Source organism: Fusarium tjaetaba, assembly GCF_013396195.1.
Source record: "Fusarium tjaetaba strain NRRL 66243 chromosome Unknown NRRL66243_c0000280, whole genome shotgun sequence".
Taxonomy (NCBI): domain Eukaryota; kingdom Fungi; phylum Ascomycota; class Sordariomycetes; order Hypocreales; family Nectriaceae; genus Fusarium; species Fusarium tjaetaba.
In genome coordinates this window covers 88,256-108,249 of record NW_023501476.1, presented here as the reverse complement: position 1 = coordinate 108,249, position 19,994 = coordinate 88,256, and the positions used below count along the sequence as shown (strand labels likewise).

The 19,994-nt window shown below is 47.3% G+C and overlaps 7 protein-coding genes across 7 annotated transcripts; 3 read left to right on the top strand and 4 right to left on the bottom strand.

Moving 5' to 3' along the window:
* Nucleotides 1–2,966: 2,966 nt before the first annotated feature.
* Nucleotides 2,967–3,965, top strand: FTJAE_11370 (uncharacterized protein; the record flags this gene model as incomplete). The annotated part of the gene is made up of 1 exon (XM_037344306.1): nt 2,967–3,965. One exon carries the CDS (start codon nt 2,967–2,969, stop codon nt 3,963–3,965), a length of 999 nt encoding a protein of 332 aa, XP_037201620.1.
* Nucleotides 3,966–4,140: 175 nt separating this feature from the next.
* FTJAE_11369 (phytanoyl dioxygenase) lies at nt 4,141–5,095 on the bottom strand (the record flags this gene model as incomplete). Its single annotated transcript, XM_037344304.1, has 2 exons — nt 4,141–4,569; nt 4,616–5,095. 2 exons carry the CDS (start codon nt 5,093–5,095, stop codon nt 4,141–4,143), a joined length of 909 nt encoding a protein of 302 aa, XP_037201619.1.
* A 1,482-nt stretch (nt 5,096–6,577) lies between these two features.
* On the bottom strand, nt 6,578–7,020 carry FTJAE_11368 (uncharacterized protein; the record flags this gene model as incomplete). The annotated part of the gene is made up of 3 exons (XM_037344303.1): nt 6,578–6,736; nt 6,792–6,818; nt 6,871–7,020. The coding sequence occupies 3 exons, from the start codon at nt 7,018–7,020 to the stop codon at nt 6,578–6,580; spliced, it is 336 nt and encodes a 111-aa protein (XP_037201618.1).
* Nucleotides 7,021–8,224: 1,204 nt separating this feature from the next.
* FTJAE_11367 (uncharacterized protein) lies at nt 8,225–8,729 on the top strand (the record flags this gene model as incomplete). The annotated part of the gene is made up of 2 exons (XM_037344302.1): nt 8,225–8,364; nt 8,423–8,729. The coding sequence occupies 2 exons, from the start codon at nt 8,225–8,227 to the stop codon at nt 8,727–8,729; spliced, it is 447 nt and encodes a 148-aa protein (XP_037201617.1).
* Nucleotides 8,730–9,338: 609 nt separating this feature from the next.
* Nucleotides 9,339–9,895, top strand: FTJAE_11366 (uncharacterized protein; the record flags this gene model as incomplete). The annotated part of the gene is made up of 2 exons (XM_037344301.1): nt 9,339–9,490; nt 9,538–9,895. 2 exons carry the CDS (start codon nt 9,339–9,341, stop codon nt 9,893–9,895), a joined length of 510 nt encoding a protein of 169 aa, XP_037201616.1.
* Nucleotides 9,896–10,752: 857 nt separating this feature from the next.
* On the bottom strand, nt 10,753–12,598 carry FTJAE_11365 (phosphatidylinositol-specific phospholipase C; the record flags this gene model as incomplete). Its single annotated transcript, XM_037344300.1, has 2 exons — nt 10,753–10,785; nt 10,874–12,598. 2 exons carry the CDS (start codon nt 12,596–12,598, stop codon nt 10,753–10,755), a joined length of 1,758 nt encoding a protein of 585 aa, XP_037201615.1.
* A 703-nt stretch (nt 12,599–13,301) lies between these two features.
* On the bottom strand, nt 13,302–19,577 carry FTJAE_11364 (uncharacterized protein; the record flags this gene model as incomplete). Its single annotated transcript, XM_037344299.1, has 1 exon — nt 13,302–19,577. One exon carries the CDS (start codon nt 19,575–19,577, stop codon nt 13,302–13,304), a length of 6,276 nt encoding a protein of 2,091 aa, XP_037201614.1.
* Between the last annotated feature and the right edge of the window lie 417 nt (nt 19,578–19,994).

Genomic DNA, 19,994 nt, shown 5'->3' with positions numbered 1-19,994 from the left:
AGAGCATGAGAGCGACGGCAATTAAGTGCCTTTCTACCTAGGTACGCATACAAAGCCCATTGTTCAACCTAATATGCTCTAGTGTTAACAAATTCTAGGTAATAAAAGAGGACCAGCTTTTGTAATAGATAATTGCAAGCCCTAAAGAACAACAGATAGTAATCATTCCTTTATTGCCATGCCTTCTTTAGAGTCCCTGCAACCAGAGGAAATCGAGTATCTCCGATAGAGAGGTTGCTTCACTTTGCCTCCCCAACAACTCTAAGAAGCTCTCATTAAAGCTTATTTTCATCACTGTCATTCCTTCGAACCGGTCCTTGATCCTGAAGAGTTCTTTAATGCTTATAGTAAAGGCTAACTTAGCTTACTACTTCTCTAGTCAGTCTTTATGTGCGCTGTAACTGTAAGTTCTCTGTCACTCAAGGGGAGAGAGTATAATATATACGCTAACTTAGGTTGTCAGTTTGTCAAAGATAGCCTGTTTTTCATGAACCTCTACTAATCTCCTCTTACGTTTAAATGCAATGCCTTTTAGCGGGTAAAGGTACGCTAAAGCTTAATACTCTCCTGATCCCTTGCGGCGATACTTAGTTAGGCTAATATAAGGTATAGACTTTATACGATGCAGACTATAAGAAGAACAAAGTTACATTGATTTAGTCTGTCTTTCTTATAGGTCATTTCTATGTAAACGCAGAAGATCGCCTGGGTCCTTGGCACTGGAACAGTATTGCCACTAGCCTATCTTATACGATCGGTCTTCATATGCTAACATCTCCCTCATGAAACGGCATTTAGCCTCTGTAGCGGCATATCTGGTGGTCTATCTACTACCGTGAGGTTTAGCTGTCAATAGGCCAAGGTCGGCCAATACGGATATCTCTTGATTATTGCTTAACTCCTATACCGGGATTATACAATACAAGTCCTAGCTATTCGCCTGAGTACCAACGCTTCATACCTAAGGACCTCGATATACTTCTTAGGATATGGCTAAAGCTAATAGGAGTAACGCAAGTTATAGGGAGGATATTATCCACTAACTATACTATTAAAAGCGTAAGGCCTTCCAGAGCCACCATTAAAAGAGATAAGAACGAGATTCGAGCCCACTAGGTCCATTGCGAGACCAATGGCCAGAGCCCAGTTCTAGCTTCTCATACATATCAGTACCGACTTCACACTTAGTATAGTCCCCCCCCCCGCTACCCCCGTCATAGACAGTCATTAGTTAAACATTTCGCAGAGCAGCCATTATAGCTCTTTATAGGCCATTTCTTCACGAAACACTAGACGGAGTTCCAGATAATTAGCACGACTCTTAGAAAACACTTGCAAAAAGCAAGCTTCGGGCTGCAGCCGCTCACGCAACCCATGCCATCAATTATATAATGGCAGAAGATCTGATCAGGTTCGCCCAAACAATTGCGTAGGTGCTCAGAGCTATGGGATATGTGAACGCCGCTAATCAACTGTTGATAACTCAGGGTGCTCACTATCAGCCCACCGATTCAAGTCCATTTACTGGAAATGGCGTCATCCAAGTCGTCGTCTGGCAAACTGGCAAAGCATAATTTGGCCCTGTGCTTGCTAGCTCTAGATGAGATGCGAAAGTACTACGTGTCGGCAGATGCAGCGTACAAGTTATTTGATCGCGCGAGGATGATGGTGGAGAAGTCACTTAGAAACGATGATATACATTCACAAGGTTCCGCAGCCGCAACCGACTGCCTGCAAGAGCCTCAAGGGATTGAAACATCAGAATGGCTCGACGACTCTGCGTCTATGAGCTATGAAGTCGCATCTGTGGGGTTGTTTTCTGCTCTGTGGTTACCATTTGCAAATCTCATACCAGATGAGTCTTTGGATGGTTCGTTCTAGGCAAAGTTTGTAATTTAGGTGATTAAAATTATACTTGGTAGTATTAACTTTGTCTTTAACCAAGAACGAACTATTCTTCTTATATATCTTATACAACGAAGTAAAGGAATGTTATATATATGATTGCGGTGAGTCGCGTTGCCACCCTGCGAGGGGCGGCCATAGGAGCATAGCTGCGTGGCAAATACCAAGTAGATGCAAGTTCGGATATCAGGTATTAACGAAGCTCAAGCCTTACGATACCAATGGCACACGTCGCTCAGCGATAGCCACGACCGGTCATGGAGCTATCTGCTGACGGTCGTCTCCGATGCGGGTGACTGCTCCGAGTCCACGAGCAAGGAGTAGGATGAAGGCGCTCATACTGCGAGTAGGATGCGAGAAGGTTTGCCGAAACAGCGACTCATCACGCTATAGGAAGGCCGGCAATGGCGATGCAAACCACACCGCATCCGATAGACGTGGTTCAAGCGACTAATAAGTGGTATTGCCAAAAAGGAAGATTGATCCTGATAGGCCCGGGAAATTGAACAATCCACGTCGCCGGCATCGGTCGAAGTGCCTCCGATGCATTGTGAGCAACCTTCCCCTGATTCTCTGCGCCATTTCCCCGCATTAACAAGGATAATTGGGCTTGTGACAACATTTTGGAAGATTCTGGGGTATAGCCTATAAGGCCCTGCTGTGCTCGGTCGCCGGTCTAACTAAGTGAGGCGCCGATTGACAGTCAGTTTGCCACTCTCGGCTCGACTAGAACCGAACCCAAGCAGTTCCCAATTCAGCATACGGCATCGGGTGCCCGAAGTAGGTGCCAAGTTCATACTACCGCCGTCAATCAGGTATTACTATTGCAGATGAACGGCCTATCTATCGGGTTGTTCATTAAACATCGGTCCGGCGCTAGAGGATTGGCGTCCAGACACCCGATGCTAAGCTCTTCTTCTAAGGGTTTACTCTTGCATATAAGTTTGTCGAAATCTATAATACGATTTGATGTACCGGACAGAAGAAGTCACCACATAAGCAACTTGAAACATCACTTAAAGTTCAGCAAACTCAAATACAACCGAGATAAAAACCATACCATGCCAAGTATTCTGAAGACTGGTGTTCTAGCCGCGTTGGCCGGCGGACTACTGGCCAGTGCCAACACCAGCAATTTTCAAGGGGTCAATTGGGCTGTCCTCGGAGACAACTTCGTGAATGGTCCACTAGTCCTGCGCGGTCTCAACAAGTCAGACGACTATGATACCGTGCGAGCCAAGGCCGACGCCATCTACAGCGGTCTGAAGGAGAACCTGGGCATCAACACTATCCGATTGCCAGTCAATACACTCACAGTCAACTCTACCTGGTGGGACTCCTACACTGGAGTGATTGATTCCGCCACTGGCCACAACCTCAAGGTCATCTTGGGTTACTGGGAAGATGGCGCGGCTTCGGGAGGCAAGATCGTCGACTTGAACGCCTGGAACGCGATGTGGGACGCTGTGGTCAACCAGTACAATAGCAATAACCTCATCTACTTCGAACCCATGAACGAACCGCACGGATATACCGCCGCCCAATGGACCAACGTAGCTGCAGACTGGGTCAACAGACACTCATCGCTGCCCAAGGGGCGAATCCTCATAGGCGGCACGGGTTACTCCCAGAACCTTCAGCCCGTCTGCGACGACAGCCGTTTGGACGGGACCTTGCTGTCCTATCATGTTTACACCTTTTTCAGCGGTGCCAAAGATTACAACGGTTGGGTTCAGGCCTACAAAAACGGCCTCGGCAATTGCGCTTCGCGCGCAGTCACAACCGAGTTCGGCGCACCAATGGACACGGGTCTCAATTATAGCGACCCCAATAGTACGGATAACTTTGTTCGATATATCCGCGCCTTGACTGATTCCATGCGCGAACTCAAGATTGGCTCGACCTATTGGCCGGCAGTTGGTGGCAAGGTCACCGCGGGCCAAACTGATGACTGGTACTCAATCCAGAAATTCCATGGCAGCGGTGTCGACTTGACCCTCACCACGCCGAGCCAAACCGGTGCTGACCGGCTCTTTTATGGTTGGGGTCGAAATATCTAACGAAAGGAAGCAGGCAGTATCATCGAGAGAGCTCAGAAGACCTTCAAGGATGAGAACTGGACGGCATATCTAGGTTAAGAGGCTTAGTAGATTCCAATCTGGATCACCATAACATAGACCATAAGAACGATCGTCCAAACTCATAATATTGTGAAACTCCGCTTCTGCATCTGGCTCAAAGCTTGGTCTTATACCTATCGACCATTTGCTTCGTCCTCATCTTCCGTTCAACGGCCCTTCTGGGGCTGATCCCATCTACATAGCCTACAAAAGGGGCCCCGACCTGATATCCCAGCATGTCGACTAGACGAGGCGGAATCTCGTTCAGCTTCTCCCAATCTACCGCAAGGATCTGATTCTCCAGCGGACGGACCCATGGCTGGCAATACTGGACCGTGAGTGCTCTCCGCTCTTTCTCCGACACATTCTTGCCCCCTCCATGCCACAGCGTACCTAGAAAGTAAACCACGCTTCCTTTTTCCATAATAACAGGCTGCGCTTCCTCTGGTGTCGGGACGTGACTCGAGTCCCACGTATGCGACTTTGGAACAACGACCGTAGCGCCATTTGTTTTCGTGTAAGAATCTAGTGCAACCATAATTGCCTACTTGAGTCAGTCATCAAAAAGCCAAATGGCACAAGGTACATACGGTCCCAAAGGGGCGATGTGGACGTGGTATCGTGATAAAGCCATCATCGTGATGAATCGTTTGAGGCTCTTCTCCCGGTTGAATGTTGATGCTATGAAATGCATTCAGAAGAAAGCCTTGGTCCAGAAAATGCTCATTGAGACCCAGAATATCAGGATGGAGTGCGAATTTGTCAAACACTCTGGACTTATTGAGTAGAGCGTAGATACGGTTCGTTCTCAGCCCTTCGAACCTGTTGCGACCTCCCGACACGGCCGGGCCGGCCTCCGGGCTAGACGCAAGACGTCGTAGCTCTGTGTTCGCTTCATCGACTTCGGCGTCGGTAAAAGCGTTGGGGATTATAACGTAACCATTTGAGACTGTTTCATCGATCAGCTTCTGTAAATGGCGAGTGACTGGTGCCTTTTCGCCGAGTCGTTTGGCTGCGCCGGTCTCCCGGTTGATGATAATGGAGTTAGGGGCCTCAGGCTTTCTCTCCATGACTTGGTTGTAAATTTGGGTGACCATAAATTTTTGATGTCTCAAGAAGGACTGGCCCTTGATTTTATCCTTTTCTGGGGATCTCTCGTCTGCCACACGCGTCAGTAGCTGCGGGGATAATGTGGGGAGCCGAGGAACCAAGTTCTCCTCCCGATTTAAGTTCTCAACCATAAGCCTCAACTGTGAATAACACTGAGGGACTACGCCATACAGGTCCGGCAGTTGAGACTGCTTCCCAGCGGCCACGTCATTACGGTAATGATGGGGAGGGGATATCTCCTTATGCGGATAGATCAAAGTCCGAGATCCATATAAAACCCACGTCGCTGATTGTTGCTCGCATTGTTAAACCTATGTGACAATATGTCAAGGCCGAGGCAGTAAGTGGGGCGGGTCAATAAAGGTATTTGAACCATTTAAATAAAAGCACGATAACCTGCTGCTGAACCAAAGTAAGCTTAGTTACTGATATATATAAGGAGAGTGAGAAAAATGAACTAGGTTATTTCCGCTAATGGAAATCGTTAATGATCTCCCCGACGCTCCACGAAGCTAAGTTTTGTTTATGTAGATAATTGGTAATTCATCTCCCTGCTGTCGTCGGGGACTTACTGTCCTTTTGATTTGAGACGTATTATATGCAGGCCAACGACTACTAGAGACTTAAAACCGGTGCCCTTTATGTCTCTCTATTAATCGATTCCCTCGCCTCTACCCTGCCTGCGCTCAATAGTCCTAGCGCTATTCTTCACTACGAGACATTCGGCTCGGACGGTACGCCGACGGTCGGGACAATATCCGCCAAACCTCTGTCCAATTTCTCGTTGCACACTTCAGTGTCGCATGCTAAGACCGCTGAGGATACTCACAAAGCTTTCTCGATGGCAAACAAGAGTTTCAACAGCGCCTGCAAACTGACGCTGACAATGCATAACGACTGACCTTGCCGCTTTGTGGCAACGGGACCGCTGTCGTGTTTGGAACCTCTTCCAGCACTATCCCTACCCTAGGCTGCTGGCTATTCATCCTGAGTAATGCATGTGACAAAACTCATTACATATGATCCTTGGCCTTCTCTGTTCTTTTATAGAAGTCTCAGTTGCAGGCGCATGGACTTATTAACCACATCTACGACACATCTCAAGCTCATTCGATATAGCAATGGAGGCCTTCATAGCAATTCTGTCCATAGGCCCTTAGATAAACTTGATGAGATCTTGCATAAATAGAAAACAAGGTGACGACATCTGTGAGAGTTCCCTCTCTTAGTATGTAGCATTGGTCAATACCTATTTATAGAACATTTTACTGGAGATTGAAGTACTCGAAAGGAAAAGTTTCAATTATAAAGACTCAAGCCAATGATCTAAGTTACATACTGAAGACGCCAGAAGGACCGGCTATTACAGGGGAAAACCTTCGGGCAAAAAAACCCCTATCTTAGAAGATCAAAGCTCAGTTCGCAGCTACAGAAGCTTCCTTCTAGTTATAGCAGCCGGAACCTCCTTGTTTGGCGTAAATCTTAGGCTGAGTTGTGTCGATAGCACCATTCACAACAGGGTACCATCCTTGCTTAGCCAAGAACTTGCAGTTGTTGTAGAAGCGGTCGCCATCGAGCCTAACGTGAGGGTTGGCAATGCACTGTGATATTGGAATCAGTCTAAGATGCTTTGAAGGGTCGTGATATGGTACTTACTCGGCCGGCGCCGTTATCGTATTCAGCCTGTTAAACGGAATCAGTATAACATCAGGTTAGGAAGGGCAGTAGAGCTTACGGTCTTTTCGTAGTTGTCGTTACAGACATTGAATGTAAGCTGCCAATCATACTTCCAGCCGTTGCCATTGTTGATCTGGCAGTCACAGGCCTTGTGGTCGCTGGCCAAGGCGGGCAGGATGAATGGAAGAAGGGTGATGGCGAAACGCATGGTGAAGGCTTTGAGTGGGAGGACTGAAAGTAGTCTTGAGTGGTAAAGAGTGCGGTAGAATGAAGAGATGGAGGTGAGGTGATGTCTTGAGTGAACCGAGTTGGTTTGGATGAGAAAGGGCGAAGCAGAAGGATATATTTATACATAGACATTCTCTGCGGAAGCACACTGAGATCACTGTTCGTAAACATCTTTGCTGTGATACTATCGGGAGTTGTTGAAGCGGTAAGCGAAATGGGTCGTTCTCGTGATGATGGATCCAGGAGTTCCATCGGAGTCGTTTCAAAAAGAACTGCCGGCTTTCTCTCGCCTCAAAACTAAACTTCAATCTTCAAAGCAAAGTCTCAGATAGCACCAAGTGGGACAAGAAAAGTTTGCTGGTCATGTAAGGAGACCGTATCGGGACAGCTTGCAGCCAGTCTTGTGCTCTATGTCTTGCTGCAACACCTCTACAACCACTCTCTGCGGCTTGTCATCAAGATGAGTCTTTTCTGATATCTACATGCTTTCTAATAGTAGTCAGTGCCATTTGATTCCTGAGTCAAGCAACACTGGGTATGCTCTATGGCTACGAAGGAGTACTGCATTCCGCGCAAATATGCTCTGTCAAGTCTTGATCAATACTTGACCGCCAATTACCGCCAAACCTCCCAGCAACCGAATGAACAAAAGAAGCTCTCAGTCATCTTAACCGCCGTGGTTCCATATATCAGAGTTTCTGTGGATCGATATACGTGCACATAGATTGAGCCGAGACCATGAATGACTACGTTCAGGCGAGGCTTGATGCCTATTGTAGCAGGTCGTTATTGTTTCCTTGCCTCTTTTAATCTGTCGGCAGATGTGTATTGTCATTGTGTATTTTGACTTTTTATATGGAGCTCGAGGTTTGACTTCTACGGGGCTGAAGGTGGAGAATTCACTCAATGTCTCTCGGTTAAAGGATTATTCTAAGTGGTTTTAATTTATCCGTTCATCCTCATGCAGATCCTTCATCCTCCTCGGCAACAGTCTGCCGATTTTAGTTACGTATAGTTATCCATAATAGAAAGCTTGTTTCTGTTCTGGAACATGTGACAGACAGTGAAATGTCTTCAAGTCGAGCTGCATTTGTGCTTTTAAAGGCTGGTCTCTCGTACAATCAGTATATTGACTCCAACTACCCTCTTACACTCAATCTTTCATTCTCTGCAACGACATCAAAATGAAGCCTGCTCTTATTGGCCTTGGCAGTATGGTTCTGCTGGCTTCGGCCGCTCCGATTTCTTCTGGCTCGCCCTCATCTCTGGCCCCAGCCAACGATGGACTGACTCTGGAAAAGAGAGCTGAGCTCGACCCCATCAGGTATGTTGGAAGCTACCACGCTATCGACCTGAAGTCTCTGACATCTTAATGTAACTAGACTCGAAACCCTGCCAGGCAGTGCGCTTGAGAAGCGAGCCAACAGGAGGATGAACATACCTAACCACGTCGGCACTGCGATACAGAATATTGGCGCCGTTATCGTCAAAGCCATTGTTGATGCCGCCGGCGACCTTATCTTCCAAATCACCAATAATGGTGGAGGCCCAGCGAAGGTGTCACTTCGCGAGATAAACATGGGGTTGGACGCTGCAAATTTGAACATTGCTGCTCATCATACTATCGAATATGATCCACTTGGCGCAATCAACCCAGGCGATGCGATTTCAATCAACTTTCAGACCTAGATCGCAAAGGATAGAGCTTAAGGTTGGGTTTATAGTGGTTTTTTTGCTGCGTTATAGTTTTTCCACTCTGATCAAGTGCCCTTCTTAACTTAGCTATAAAGTTATCATACAAGAACTAACTTCATAATACTTATATATCTTTAAAGTACCTACTACTGGCCTTGTACTTTTACTCTTGCTTTTCTGAGCTATACTGAGTACTATAACATCTGCCGAGTATGCATGATATACAAGTAACAAGCCCACAATGACTTGGATAAATTAAACTCTGATTGATGACTTTCAACCTTGCATCTGATAGTCATGTTATCTGCCGACGATTTCTCAGTAATGAGCAAGGAGGTTGTACACAACAGTGTCAAGCGAGGTATTCGTATTACCAGGGTTTAAAGTTCAATATATAGGTTCGGGCCGAGAACTTTTAACCCTTCTGCCATTGGCTGTAACAAATGGGGACTTCAAAAGCTTATAATATTAGTAAAACTTAACATACTTCCGTGATTATAAAAGTGCGAACCCAGTATCCCAAGTCCTATTTCAGGTACCATTCATCTCTGACAGTCATTGCCAATTAATAGGTCCAATTCCTCTTGGTTGCAAACTTCCAACATGAAATTCTTCACCCTTCTCGGTTTTGTCTCCTTGACTCTGGCGCTCGCCACCAAGCCAATTGAACGCGATGTCAAGGAAGAGATGAAACATCCTTCTTTTGGAGATGTTAAATACACTAAGATTGATGGTACAGACGTTGGTTCTATCAAGTACGTAGCAGAATTCTCTCACTCCTTATGAAACTAACAAGTCATAGAGTTACCAGGTCAGATGTCCAGGAACGAGGTGTCGTCAGCCTGGAGAAACGTCTTGATGGCATTCATGTTCCCTACGGCGTTGCGGATCCTCAACCCATGCTCATGGCTGGAGTCACTATCTCATTCATCATGGTCGCACAGTGGGTGAGACAAGGAGGTCATAATGTTTACACCTACGTCTGTAATGGCCTCAAATTCTCGAACCCTACTTCCCGGAACAAGGTCGTCTCTGTGGTAGCTAATGGAGTTGCTGTTCTGAGGAATCAGCCAGTCCCGGCTCGTTTGGCCGCCCAGATTGGTGCGCCAGAGGAAGGGTATGGTAGTGAAATTTCCATCATAGTCGGAAACTCCCAGTAAGCTCGACTTGGAGGGAGACAGGAGACGGTACTTTGGAGAACAGCTTTAGAGCGAATCATGTTACTTTCTACCCAGGGGGATGCTGGGTAACCAGATGTGTATCCCCCTATCCTTTATAGTTGTGGCGGTGTTTGAAAAATGTTAACAAGTAGCGAACCTGCTTGATGAATATTGATGGGTTGTCTGTGTTGGGGCTGTATGTGACTTGTAAACCATTTCCAATAAGTTGTCTTCATACATGCTACTATGACAAAAGCCAGGCAGGTCGACGAGGTTGGAGTCTGGGTATCGCCAGGTCTGGCACCAGCCTTGAGATATGCTACCTGTCATCTGAATACATTGACAACGGCAGCCCGCTCAAATTACGGGCCGATGCGTTATATGACACAAGGAACGTCCCCTCGAGTTGTCGCAAGTAATTGTTCAAGATCGTCTGGAAAATCTAAAATGTCATTCGTTTGCCAAGAAGTTAAGCATAACGCATTAACTGGTGTGATGAACGTGACTGCAGCAGTGGTTTATAGTGATTGTGGTACTCGAGATGCCCTTCATGTCACTTGGCACATGCGATAAGTTGGCAACGTACCGATCCGAGTGTAATTGAGTAACTTGAGTAGATTCCTATCACAGCTTGCCGAACCTCTACCCCTGCCCTGGAGGTATTGCTTTGCTATTGGAATATCGCATGTACTTAAACCCATTCATGGATACTATGCGGCTGATCATTGACCCGTCTGTGATTTCGGAAAAATCAGAAATAAGAATTCCCACCCGCGGCCACCAATCAGCAGAGGTTGTTGAGCTATTCCGTTGCTTTAGCCATGCGGTTACAGTGGGATTGATAGACCGTGCTATCCTCAGGGAATCGTTAGTCGTAGAGGGCCCGTAGCCTACTAATACGTTATAGTTCATCCAGTTGAGATACCAGGTGTTGGCCATCCGGGGAGGATATCTTGTTGCATCTCCATTGGGACTAACACTTCCGGTCTCGGCGGTCTTCTCTAGCATCGTGACGACCAGAGCACTTTTCCCATTAATGTCGGTTTCAACCTCAGTGGCTGAGCCATTGCTTATCGCATGATCCTGGACTGTAAATGGAATGCCAGAGTCTGTTGTAAATGAGACTATTTGTTTCTTAGTAGTGTCTGGGTAGGAGGTTCCGAGGCTGATGCCGGCCGATATGCTCGTTTGAGAGTTGAGTTCCTGATCTATAGTATGCATAAGAAGAATCTTATTTCGCAGTTGGCCCATAGTTATAGTCGGTGCCGAGGATGTAGGAGTAAAGTAACTCAGGTATGGAGAAATGGCTGTGTTGAGTGCGCCGATTATGGCGGTGGGGTTTTGCTGCGGATCTAATGGAGAGAAAAACAAGATGATGCCTTCGCTGGAATGGCCATCGAGCCATTTGGAAAGAGACGCTATCAGCGTTGAAATCTCAACGTTGATCAACACGTTTCTCGGAGTGTAGAGTGATATAGTCTGTGAGCCTGAGTCTCCAGATATACCGATGATGAAGTGCAAGAAGCGGATGCCCGCGTTGAGCTGCTGGGTTATGTTCATGTTTTGCCGGCGTTCAACTGAGTTTTTGGATGTGAACAAAGTGAGGTCCGAGCTAGTGGCTGAGGCATGAGTACCCGGTATGCTCAATTCGGAAACAAGAAGGGAATCGTCAATAGCCTTCATCCAGCACGTCAGGTCAAAACATCCACCCGGCCGTTGCATCGAAAATCGAATTGCTTCGAGACTTGGCCAAGCAACAATCAAGTCGCCGTACAGGTAGGTCATCGACAATGGGACTTCGAAAGTGTAGCTTGGGTCGACCTGGAAGATAAACTGTTGGGACCAGTCTTCCGATCCCCTAGCGACCGAGTACCTGAACATTGCCACTTTGTTCGCATCATTGTCGGGCTGTAGATTGGCCCAAACCAGCATGCCATCTGGCGAGGCGGCCGCGCCGATACCGGATTCAGCCGAGTCGAAACCAGTGTTAAATGATCCTGTTCCCTCAGGCATAGAGATGGGGGAAGGATACCATGCCATAGCTACCATGTCCAGAGTCAACTCGCGGGGCCCGAGAGACTCGAGGTCAAAGTACATGAACCTGATGCTACCGTCCGGATTACTATCAAGGTCTTCTTTCCTGATATACATGCTGATGCACCCGCTGCTCAAGCCATTGATTTTCGTACTGGTGCTCCAGTTCGTAGGATTCTTGATATCCTTAGTCGACATGGTGATGCAGTTCAGGGTGCTTACATTTGTATCAGCACCTTGTATGGTCTGCACCAGGACAACTACATCGTGATACACGACGCCTGTAATGTTGCCGCTTCCCGAAGCCGTATTGTAGTCGCACAGATGTGTCCATCCGTTGTCGCTAGAGGGGTCTAACGAGTAGACTGATAGCTTATCTTCTGTATTTTGTGTAATAGAGGGAACAAAGGCATAGAGCGACTCATCCAAGCTAATAAGCGCAGGCTGCGAATTTGTGAGAAGGTTTGTCGTGATCGGAGTACATGCTTTCCATAGCAAGTCACTCCCGAGGGAATACGTCAGACAGGTATTGCAGAAAGGAAGTGTATAAACCATGTATAGCGTGCCACAAGCAGTGGCGAAAGCGGGCATATAAGTGTAGCCCATAGGGTTTGTAGCATCAATCACCTGGGGGGGCCAGCTCCAAAAAGGAGCTATAGTGTTCGACATGGTAATTAGTTATAAAGATGGAATTTTATAATGTTGAACAGAGGCTTAAGGACATATAATATAAAAAATGATTTAGTAAAAGGGAGAGCCTTTTATATTTTATCAATCTCTGTAACCAGGACAGATGTGGCGGTGTGTTGTCTTACACTTTTGGCCAGCTGCATTAGTTAGTGAGCTACTGATATGCACTACTGATATGCACACAGTGTGTTTAAACGCAAGGGATGACAATTTGTTCCATTTGCGAGGTATCTTGTTTAAGTGAGATAATTATTCGGGATTGCGTGCACGGCCCGCCTAGAAAATATTTTTATCACAAGTCGCCCATAGCTTCGAACAACACCTCCAATAACTGAAAGTCCTTCCTCTTATACCAAGGGATTATTTATTTAATGCTCTAGGCTATAGACTTCCCCATAATCCTTGAACCTCAGACAGGAGCGCTGCCCTCTTAGCCACGTTGGCTGGCTCAGTGTCTAAGGTAGAAACATTATCCGGCACTGACAGCGCTTGGATTGCTAGAGGCTGCTTTGATGATATGATATTATCAGCGCTATATGCCGTGTATGTAATTGGCAGGCCTTTGCCATCGTAGGGTTGCTGTGCAACATGGATTGAATATCCTGTAGTATGGGAAATGGGAGGCGCATTGGCGGATGATGCTAAGTCTGGTGTGTCTGTAAAATGTATTAGCGACGTAGCGCTAAGAATAGCAGTCGGGAAACTTGCAAACACCCCAAAGCGTTGGAGGCACCTTTGTCGTGATTGGAACAGATAGAAGCTTGACGTTTTCGGAACCCGCAGCATTTCCCGTTAGCTGCACGGCCAGATGTGACAGCTCGAACGAAGTTGTCAATTGCATTGGTGCCGCATACAAGTCAACCAATGTTGAGCCGCTGTCGTCTGCTACATCTGTGCCATTTGTGCTGCACGACTTGCTTTTTGGCGCATTGAAAGTCGCGCTGAGAATAGGAACCCTTGTCTTGATAATGATGTTTAGCTGCGCACCACGGACCTGCACCTTCGAGCTTGTGGATTCGTTAGTCGTGGTAGTTGTTATTGCAGTAGAGCTGATCGGTGAGGATGTCGAGACAGTACCAGCGTTGATAGAAAACAGGTAGTCATCTGAACCTCCATCGCTGCTGCTGCTGCTCTGGTTCCTGACCAATTCCAGGAATGAATCAATATCAAGCTTAGCAGGGGCGGCACCAGAGCTTGTAGACCCGAAAGAGATTGTATGGGACATGGACCAGAAGTGCAATGTAGCAGTGCCCGAGACTGAAGGGCCCCAGAGATGTAAGTCAGCCCCGAATGACAAAGGACCCAGATTAATCGCAAGGATGCTCCACCCCAAATGAACCTCGACGGAAAAGTTGAAACCAACATGGACGTCAAACCAAAATGGATGTAGTTGGACAAAAAAATCAGCCCAGGCTGTGAAAGATGCCTTTAACCAACCGCAGTCAAATCGAGCATCGAGACATGCCCCGCCCATCAGACAGGCTGGAGTCACCGCAAAGTAGGCCTGGCCAAGAATACTGAGATCAGAGTCATATGCCCAAGATATTCCAAGGCGTGGTGGCGCTGCAGGGTAATATGACGGAGGCTTGTATGTGGGGTTGAAGCCGCCGATTGATACAACAAAGTCACCTTCATACTGGCTCGGAGAGACCCAAGTTGCATAAACCATCCCACCAGTCAAATGGCAGTCTTTGCTGAGAACATATGACAGGGGTGTCAGTTCGGCTTGAGCAATCAAGTAACCTTGAGCGGAGTCAAATGTCATGGTTGCCCCAACATCAATCAGAATAAATGCATTTTCTTCACCTCCTGTGCTTGGAAAATAAGTTGTAGCCTCGGCCGTGATGTTGATGATGCAATCATCAGAGTCGGTCATCTCAACACTGAGCACGGCATCAATATCCAACACCTTGAAGGCCAACACGGTCAGGCCAACCGCCAACCAGTAAGAACCCTGCTGCGGGAGAATGTAAGCAGTACCCGAGCTTGGCTGCATCAATGATTTGAGCTCAGTTGCTAGGTCGCTTTGGGGTGTCAGGTCAGCATGGTTGAGGGCAATGAAAGGCCACTGTTGGATATCTCCCGCATCAGGCGGAACCAACTGCGTGTTGTACCCAAGGCCTGCAGACAACCCATTGATCTCGGCCCATCCTAGTTCTGCGATCAATCCTTGAATATGAACAAACGCGAACATATCATCAAACGTTTTGTTTTCTTCGTACATGCCAACAGCCAAAGCTCCCCATGTCTCAAAACTGGCCTTGAGACCACCGACGTAGCGAGTGCTATTCTTGTCGACTTCCTTGGCGAACAAACCCTCAATTTCAAGGCTCGGTGATTTTTCAATTGCGAGAGCAAGACCACTAAGAGTTGGTGTGAATCGAAGCTGCGAGAAATTGGAGAAGGATTTAATGCTCGTCAAGTCCAAACTTAAACCAAGGTCTATAAGGGTAAAGTCAAGAGGACCGATACGTAGCGTTGCTGTGAATACCAAAGAGATAGATGTGAAATCACTACTCATTTGCAACGCCACGCTACTGATAGAGAGGGGCCCAGCCTGCTTGCTCATTGGAGCCACAGTTGAAGATGGCGATGTACTGTTGCTTGGATTCCCTTTTTTTAAAGAAGGTGCTGGAGAAATGGATCTCGAGGGTGCTTTCGATGACGTTGGCGACGAAGGCGTAATCTTTGGGCTTTTGGTTTGTGCCTCTCCTACGACGTGATCTAAGAGCAGACTTTGCTTCCCTTGTATGGTTGCAGCAAGCTGTAGATGGCAACCCTTCGCCAGCGCAATCACGTCACCAGGCTTGATGTTGCTGTCTTCAGGGGAGAACTGGTTGAAGAGAAGTGGCAGATCTGAGCTAAAGGCATTTTGTGCGAGCGCCGTGGCCTCATACATCGTTATGTCTCTGTTCGTCCAGAGCACCGCAACTTCGTCAACTGGTGGTGCAAGAGTACCGACGACTGGGACATCGCTAACGTCAGGTATTTGGGGAAGTGAAAACCGTAGAATCTTGGCTGGAGGCGCTTTGGTAGTCTTACTGGGTTGAGAGCCAGAGTCACTCGTATCCTCGTTGCTTTTGCCCTTCGGGTCGGATGTGTTGCTGGGCTCTGATCCAGGCGTTGCGTCTGCTGCATGAAGTGGTCGTATCTGAGCAAATTTAACGTCCATGTTTCCGATTTTGAGGTCGAGTGAGAAGAGTACAGCCTTTCCCATCTCCTTTGAGCCGTCAATGCTCTCGCAGAGGAGATTAATGCTGATGTCGCTCAGGGGAATAGTGAGATTGCTAATGAAGTCAGGCAATGCCTCGTTCTCTCCAAGTAGATCGGACAAAAGCTCCCCTAAAGTAGACGTTTCTGTCGTTGCCGTAGGGTTATACTTGCTAATACCGGCAGCAAATGTCCATACACTTCCATTCGAATGTTGGTACTTAAGGCTTAATAGTACTGGCCCCAGCAAGAACTCTGCCAACATGGTTAGCTGGCTGGGCTGAGCCTTTTCATAGATGTACGTCAGAGTCGTATCGAGAATGTTGATTCCCGAGAAGACGTCCGCAATGGCGCTGCGCGAGTCAGCAGCAAAGAGGGAGTACAAGTTGGCGAGTGAAACATTGTACGCGGATGCCGAGACGCTCCAGGTACCATCGCCGCTGCTGTAAGCGAGATCAACACCAAGGCTGGACCAATTGTTTTCGTCAAATTCATCTCCCGGGCCTTGAAGGGATACTCCTCCGGACAGGGCTAGCGACTTTGAAGCTGAACCAATCTCCAGAACGATGTCCAGTATATTGAATGATAGCGCAGGAACATCAGTTGTGTTTGTTCCAGGCTGAGCCTCGATACAAACGACCGAACCAGCCAAAGTCAAATTGGTTGATGTAGTGGACTTTTGAAGCGTAATCTCGGCCTCTGTAATTACGTCTGGTACACCAGCTGGGTAGCTGGATGGTAGAATATCTAGCAAGGATGAGATTGATATTGTCGAGTTCGTGGGCGGCAAAGCATTCAATGAGGGCTGATCTACCCACTCGGCTGTAGGATCCAATTGAAAAGGTAGTGAATTGGGGCTGCTCAGAGGAAGAGCTCCTGACAATAAGTACGAGCCAGGTGACCACTCAAGTTCGAACAAGATAGGAATCGTGCTTGGAGGCGTGACAGTAACAGAGGGGCTGGCGGTAACTGTCTCTGTTACTGGAGTAGCAGGTGTAGAGAGCTTTTTGGGTGTTTCAACGGTCCCGGATGTAGCAGGCGCTTTGATGTTGAGGCTGACCTGAAAGTCGACGCAGCACTTTGCCAGCGACAGTCCTTTTCCACTTGCAGACTTGACAACAAACCGAACGGCCACAATCTTGAAATCGTGACAGAATTCTTGCAAAATCCCCTGAACTGTGCTAGAAATGTCTGAACTAGATGGCGCAGCAGTTTTAGAAGTGGATGTGTCGGGTGTATCGATGATGCTCTCTATCCAAGTGAAGATAGTGTCAATATCGAAGCCAGTAGTGCGGACTTGCAGCTCCACGGAGGCCTTGGAAAACACGATAGAGGAGGGAAATGGCGTTTCTGTTCCATTGATAGTGGTTTGAATAGTTGAGTCGATACCGACAACGCTCTGTTTCGACGTCATCGTTTTACCGGGCAGTATGGACATTCTTGGAGTCTGATTGTTTGTGCTGCCCCATAAAACTACATCTGTTACTGAGAAGCCAGCTTTAGGGAGTAGGCTATTCAGTGTTGACTGAATTGTCGAATGTGAAGCTAGGATCATCTCGAGGCGAAAATACATCTTAATTCTCGAGTCCGGGATCATCCAAATTCCTGATCTTGAAGGCCTATCCGACGTCGAGGTCCTGAGCGTAAGTTGCTCCTGATTTAGGAATGCCCCGACGAAGGCGTTTGAAGAAAATCCAAATAGTGATAGAAAGGCGTTCAAGTCCGTAGTACCTGTTGTAAGAGTCTCATCAACGGCAAACACAAAGCCTCCGCCGGTCCCAAGATTCTTATAGAATCCGGAGCCAGTTGAAGGTAAAGTCGCCAGACCGTTGAATTGCGCCTGGTATGCCTCGGTCCCAGTGTTGATGAACAAGGCGAAGGCATCGCTACCAGACGATGATGGAGCAATAGAAGCCTTTATTGCCAGCAAATCCAATGAGATAACTTTGCTTGTCGTCGCGTCAAATTGCCCAGTGAAGTTCGCAGTCACAGTAAAGCCAAAGCTAGTTTGCAGCCATGAGCAAAGCTGGCCCTGTGTACTACTAAGCGCAACGGCGTTTAGAGATCCATCGCTAGCCTTTTGTATGGCCAAATCCGCCCCAAGAAATGAATACAGCCATTTTTCAGCCTTGGAAAGAGTCGGTGTAGGTGGCATTGCTGCTAGGAAATTAGTGAATTCCATGAATCCGACTTCTGGCTGATCGTCAGACTCAATTTCCATCCCTCCGCCTGCTGGAGCATCATCAAAAGGGATTATAGCCATCGTTATGTTCCCTCGTCTGATCTCTTCCTCGGGGAAAACTCCTTGCTCAGTCGCCTCAATGCATAGGCATCCCCCAGAACGCCCCCAACCGACTTCGTCCCAGATATTCCGAAGTTGATTAACGACAAAGGCCATAACCTCTTGTAAAAGTCTCTTGGCTACCCCTTCTTTCGACATGACATTCCATTTTGCCTCTAAAGCTGGAACTGAATGTGGAAACGGACAGTCAACCATAAGGGTATTTCTCCCATACGTTTCCAAATATTCATTCTCAAGATAATTAACGTTACCTTCTGTCAGGCCATTATTCAGACACCAAAAGTCCTTGACATTTGTCAAGAAATCCTCATTGCCAAACCATTCTGCGAAAAGATCATCACCCGAGATCGTGAAGACATCGCGGCGTAGCTCCTGAGACCCTGGACTAAAGCTCAGTAGTTTCAAAAGATTGAGCCGCGGGACATTCCATCTAAGCCAATAGGGATCACTCGAGGCTAGGATGCGAGGTCCCAGCAGTCCTTGCGAGTTCAAGTAGGAAGCATATGCCATGACCAGTGCCAATGTAGATGCTGTTGGATGGCCATAGGCACGCCCAGCTGAGATATACATATACTGAACTTTGAATGCCCCAATCCCTACTGGCGTAGATGTGCTTGCTCCATGATGGCTTAGCTTTGCCACGTCAATGGGAGGATATCCGTAGACTCCAAGGTGAAGCCAGGTAAATAGATCGGTTTCCTGTTTTTTCGAAGAGTCACCTGCAGAATATAGAGATATTCGTGGCTCGTTGTTGACCAACGGCCAAATCGCTATGAGTGCGATAGAAGAGTCGTTGCGGTTAGCAGGGTTTGGCTGTGGTTGGCCCTGCTGCCCAAGTGCATCATTGCCCAAAATGAGGCCATCCACTGCAAAACACAGCAAAATAGGGGTTGAGTTTGTATCTAAAATACACGTATGAGAGTTATAGACGTCTGCAAGGGATTTTGTCGTAGCAGGTGCAGTCTGCAATGATCCCGAAAAGAGGTCGAAGCCAAGACACTGGGTACCCAACTTGACGTAGCAGATCTCTATTGACGTTTGACCTTCCACGCGATAAAGAACTTGGTTCCCATGTAAGTCAAAGCCGAGCTTAAATCCAAGTGATGTAAGTTTCTCCTCGCATCCTAAGGACGGCATGTACATCACGACGTTGTCAGCGCAGTAGAGTTGTAGTGATTCTCGGAGGAGGAGTTCCATAATTCCGCCGTAGTGATCGTCATCCCAGTGTGTAATCACGATGGAAGTAATAAGCAAAGAATTGTGATACTGAGCTCGGGCGAATTGAATCCATTTGAGGACGCTGTCGGCGTAGATCGCCCTTCCACCGTCGACCAGGACCGCTGCTTGAGAGGTGAATTGGTTGCCATTGATGTGACGAAGGACGTGAAGAGCTGAGTCGCCATTTTGGACATCTATAAAATAAGAATCAACCGCGTAGTTAGCCATCTTGTTGGTTACAAGATATAGAGGGTATCATGGATTTTTAATTTGACTAGTGAATACGCTTGGGATAGAGTAATATTCGCGAAGGTTGGTCCAGCTCCCTGTTCATTCAAACTCTCTACAGGCCATTCTGGGGCAGGATGAGGTGCTAAGAGGGCCAAAAGAGCGGTGACAATGACCGCGTATTGCAACAAATGAGCAGAGGGAATGAAACGCAGGCTCAGCGCCACGCGCAATTTCTCATGCATCTAGACCCCACACTATCGATGCAGTAAGACAATAGTAGCACCAACTATTGTCAATAGTTGGTGATCGCACAGTATCGATACTGAAGACATTGGACATGCCCAAGGAGTTTAGACTTTATTATGCAGGGAAAGGAAAAGATGTGAAAAGAGAGGTGGTCAAAATTATGGAACC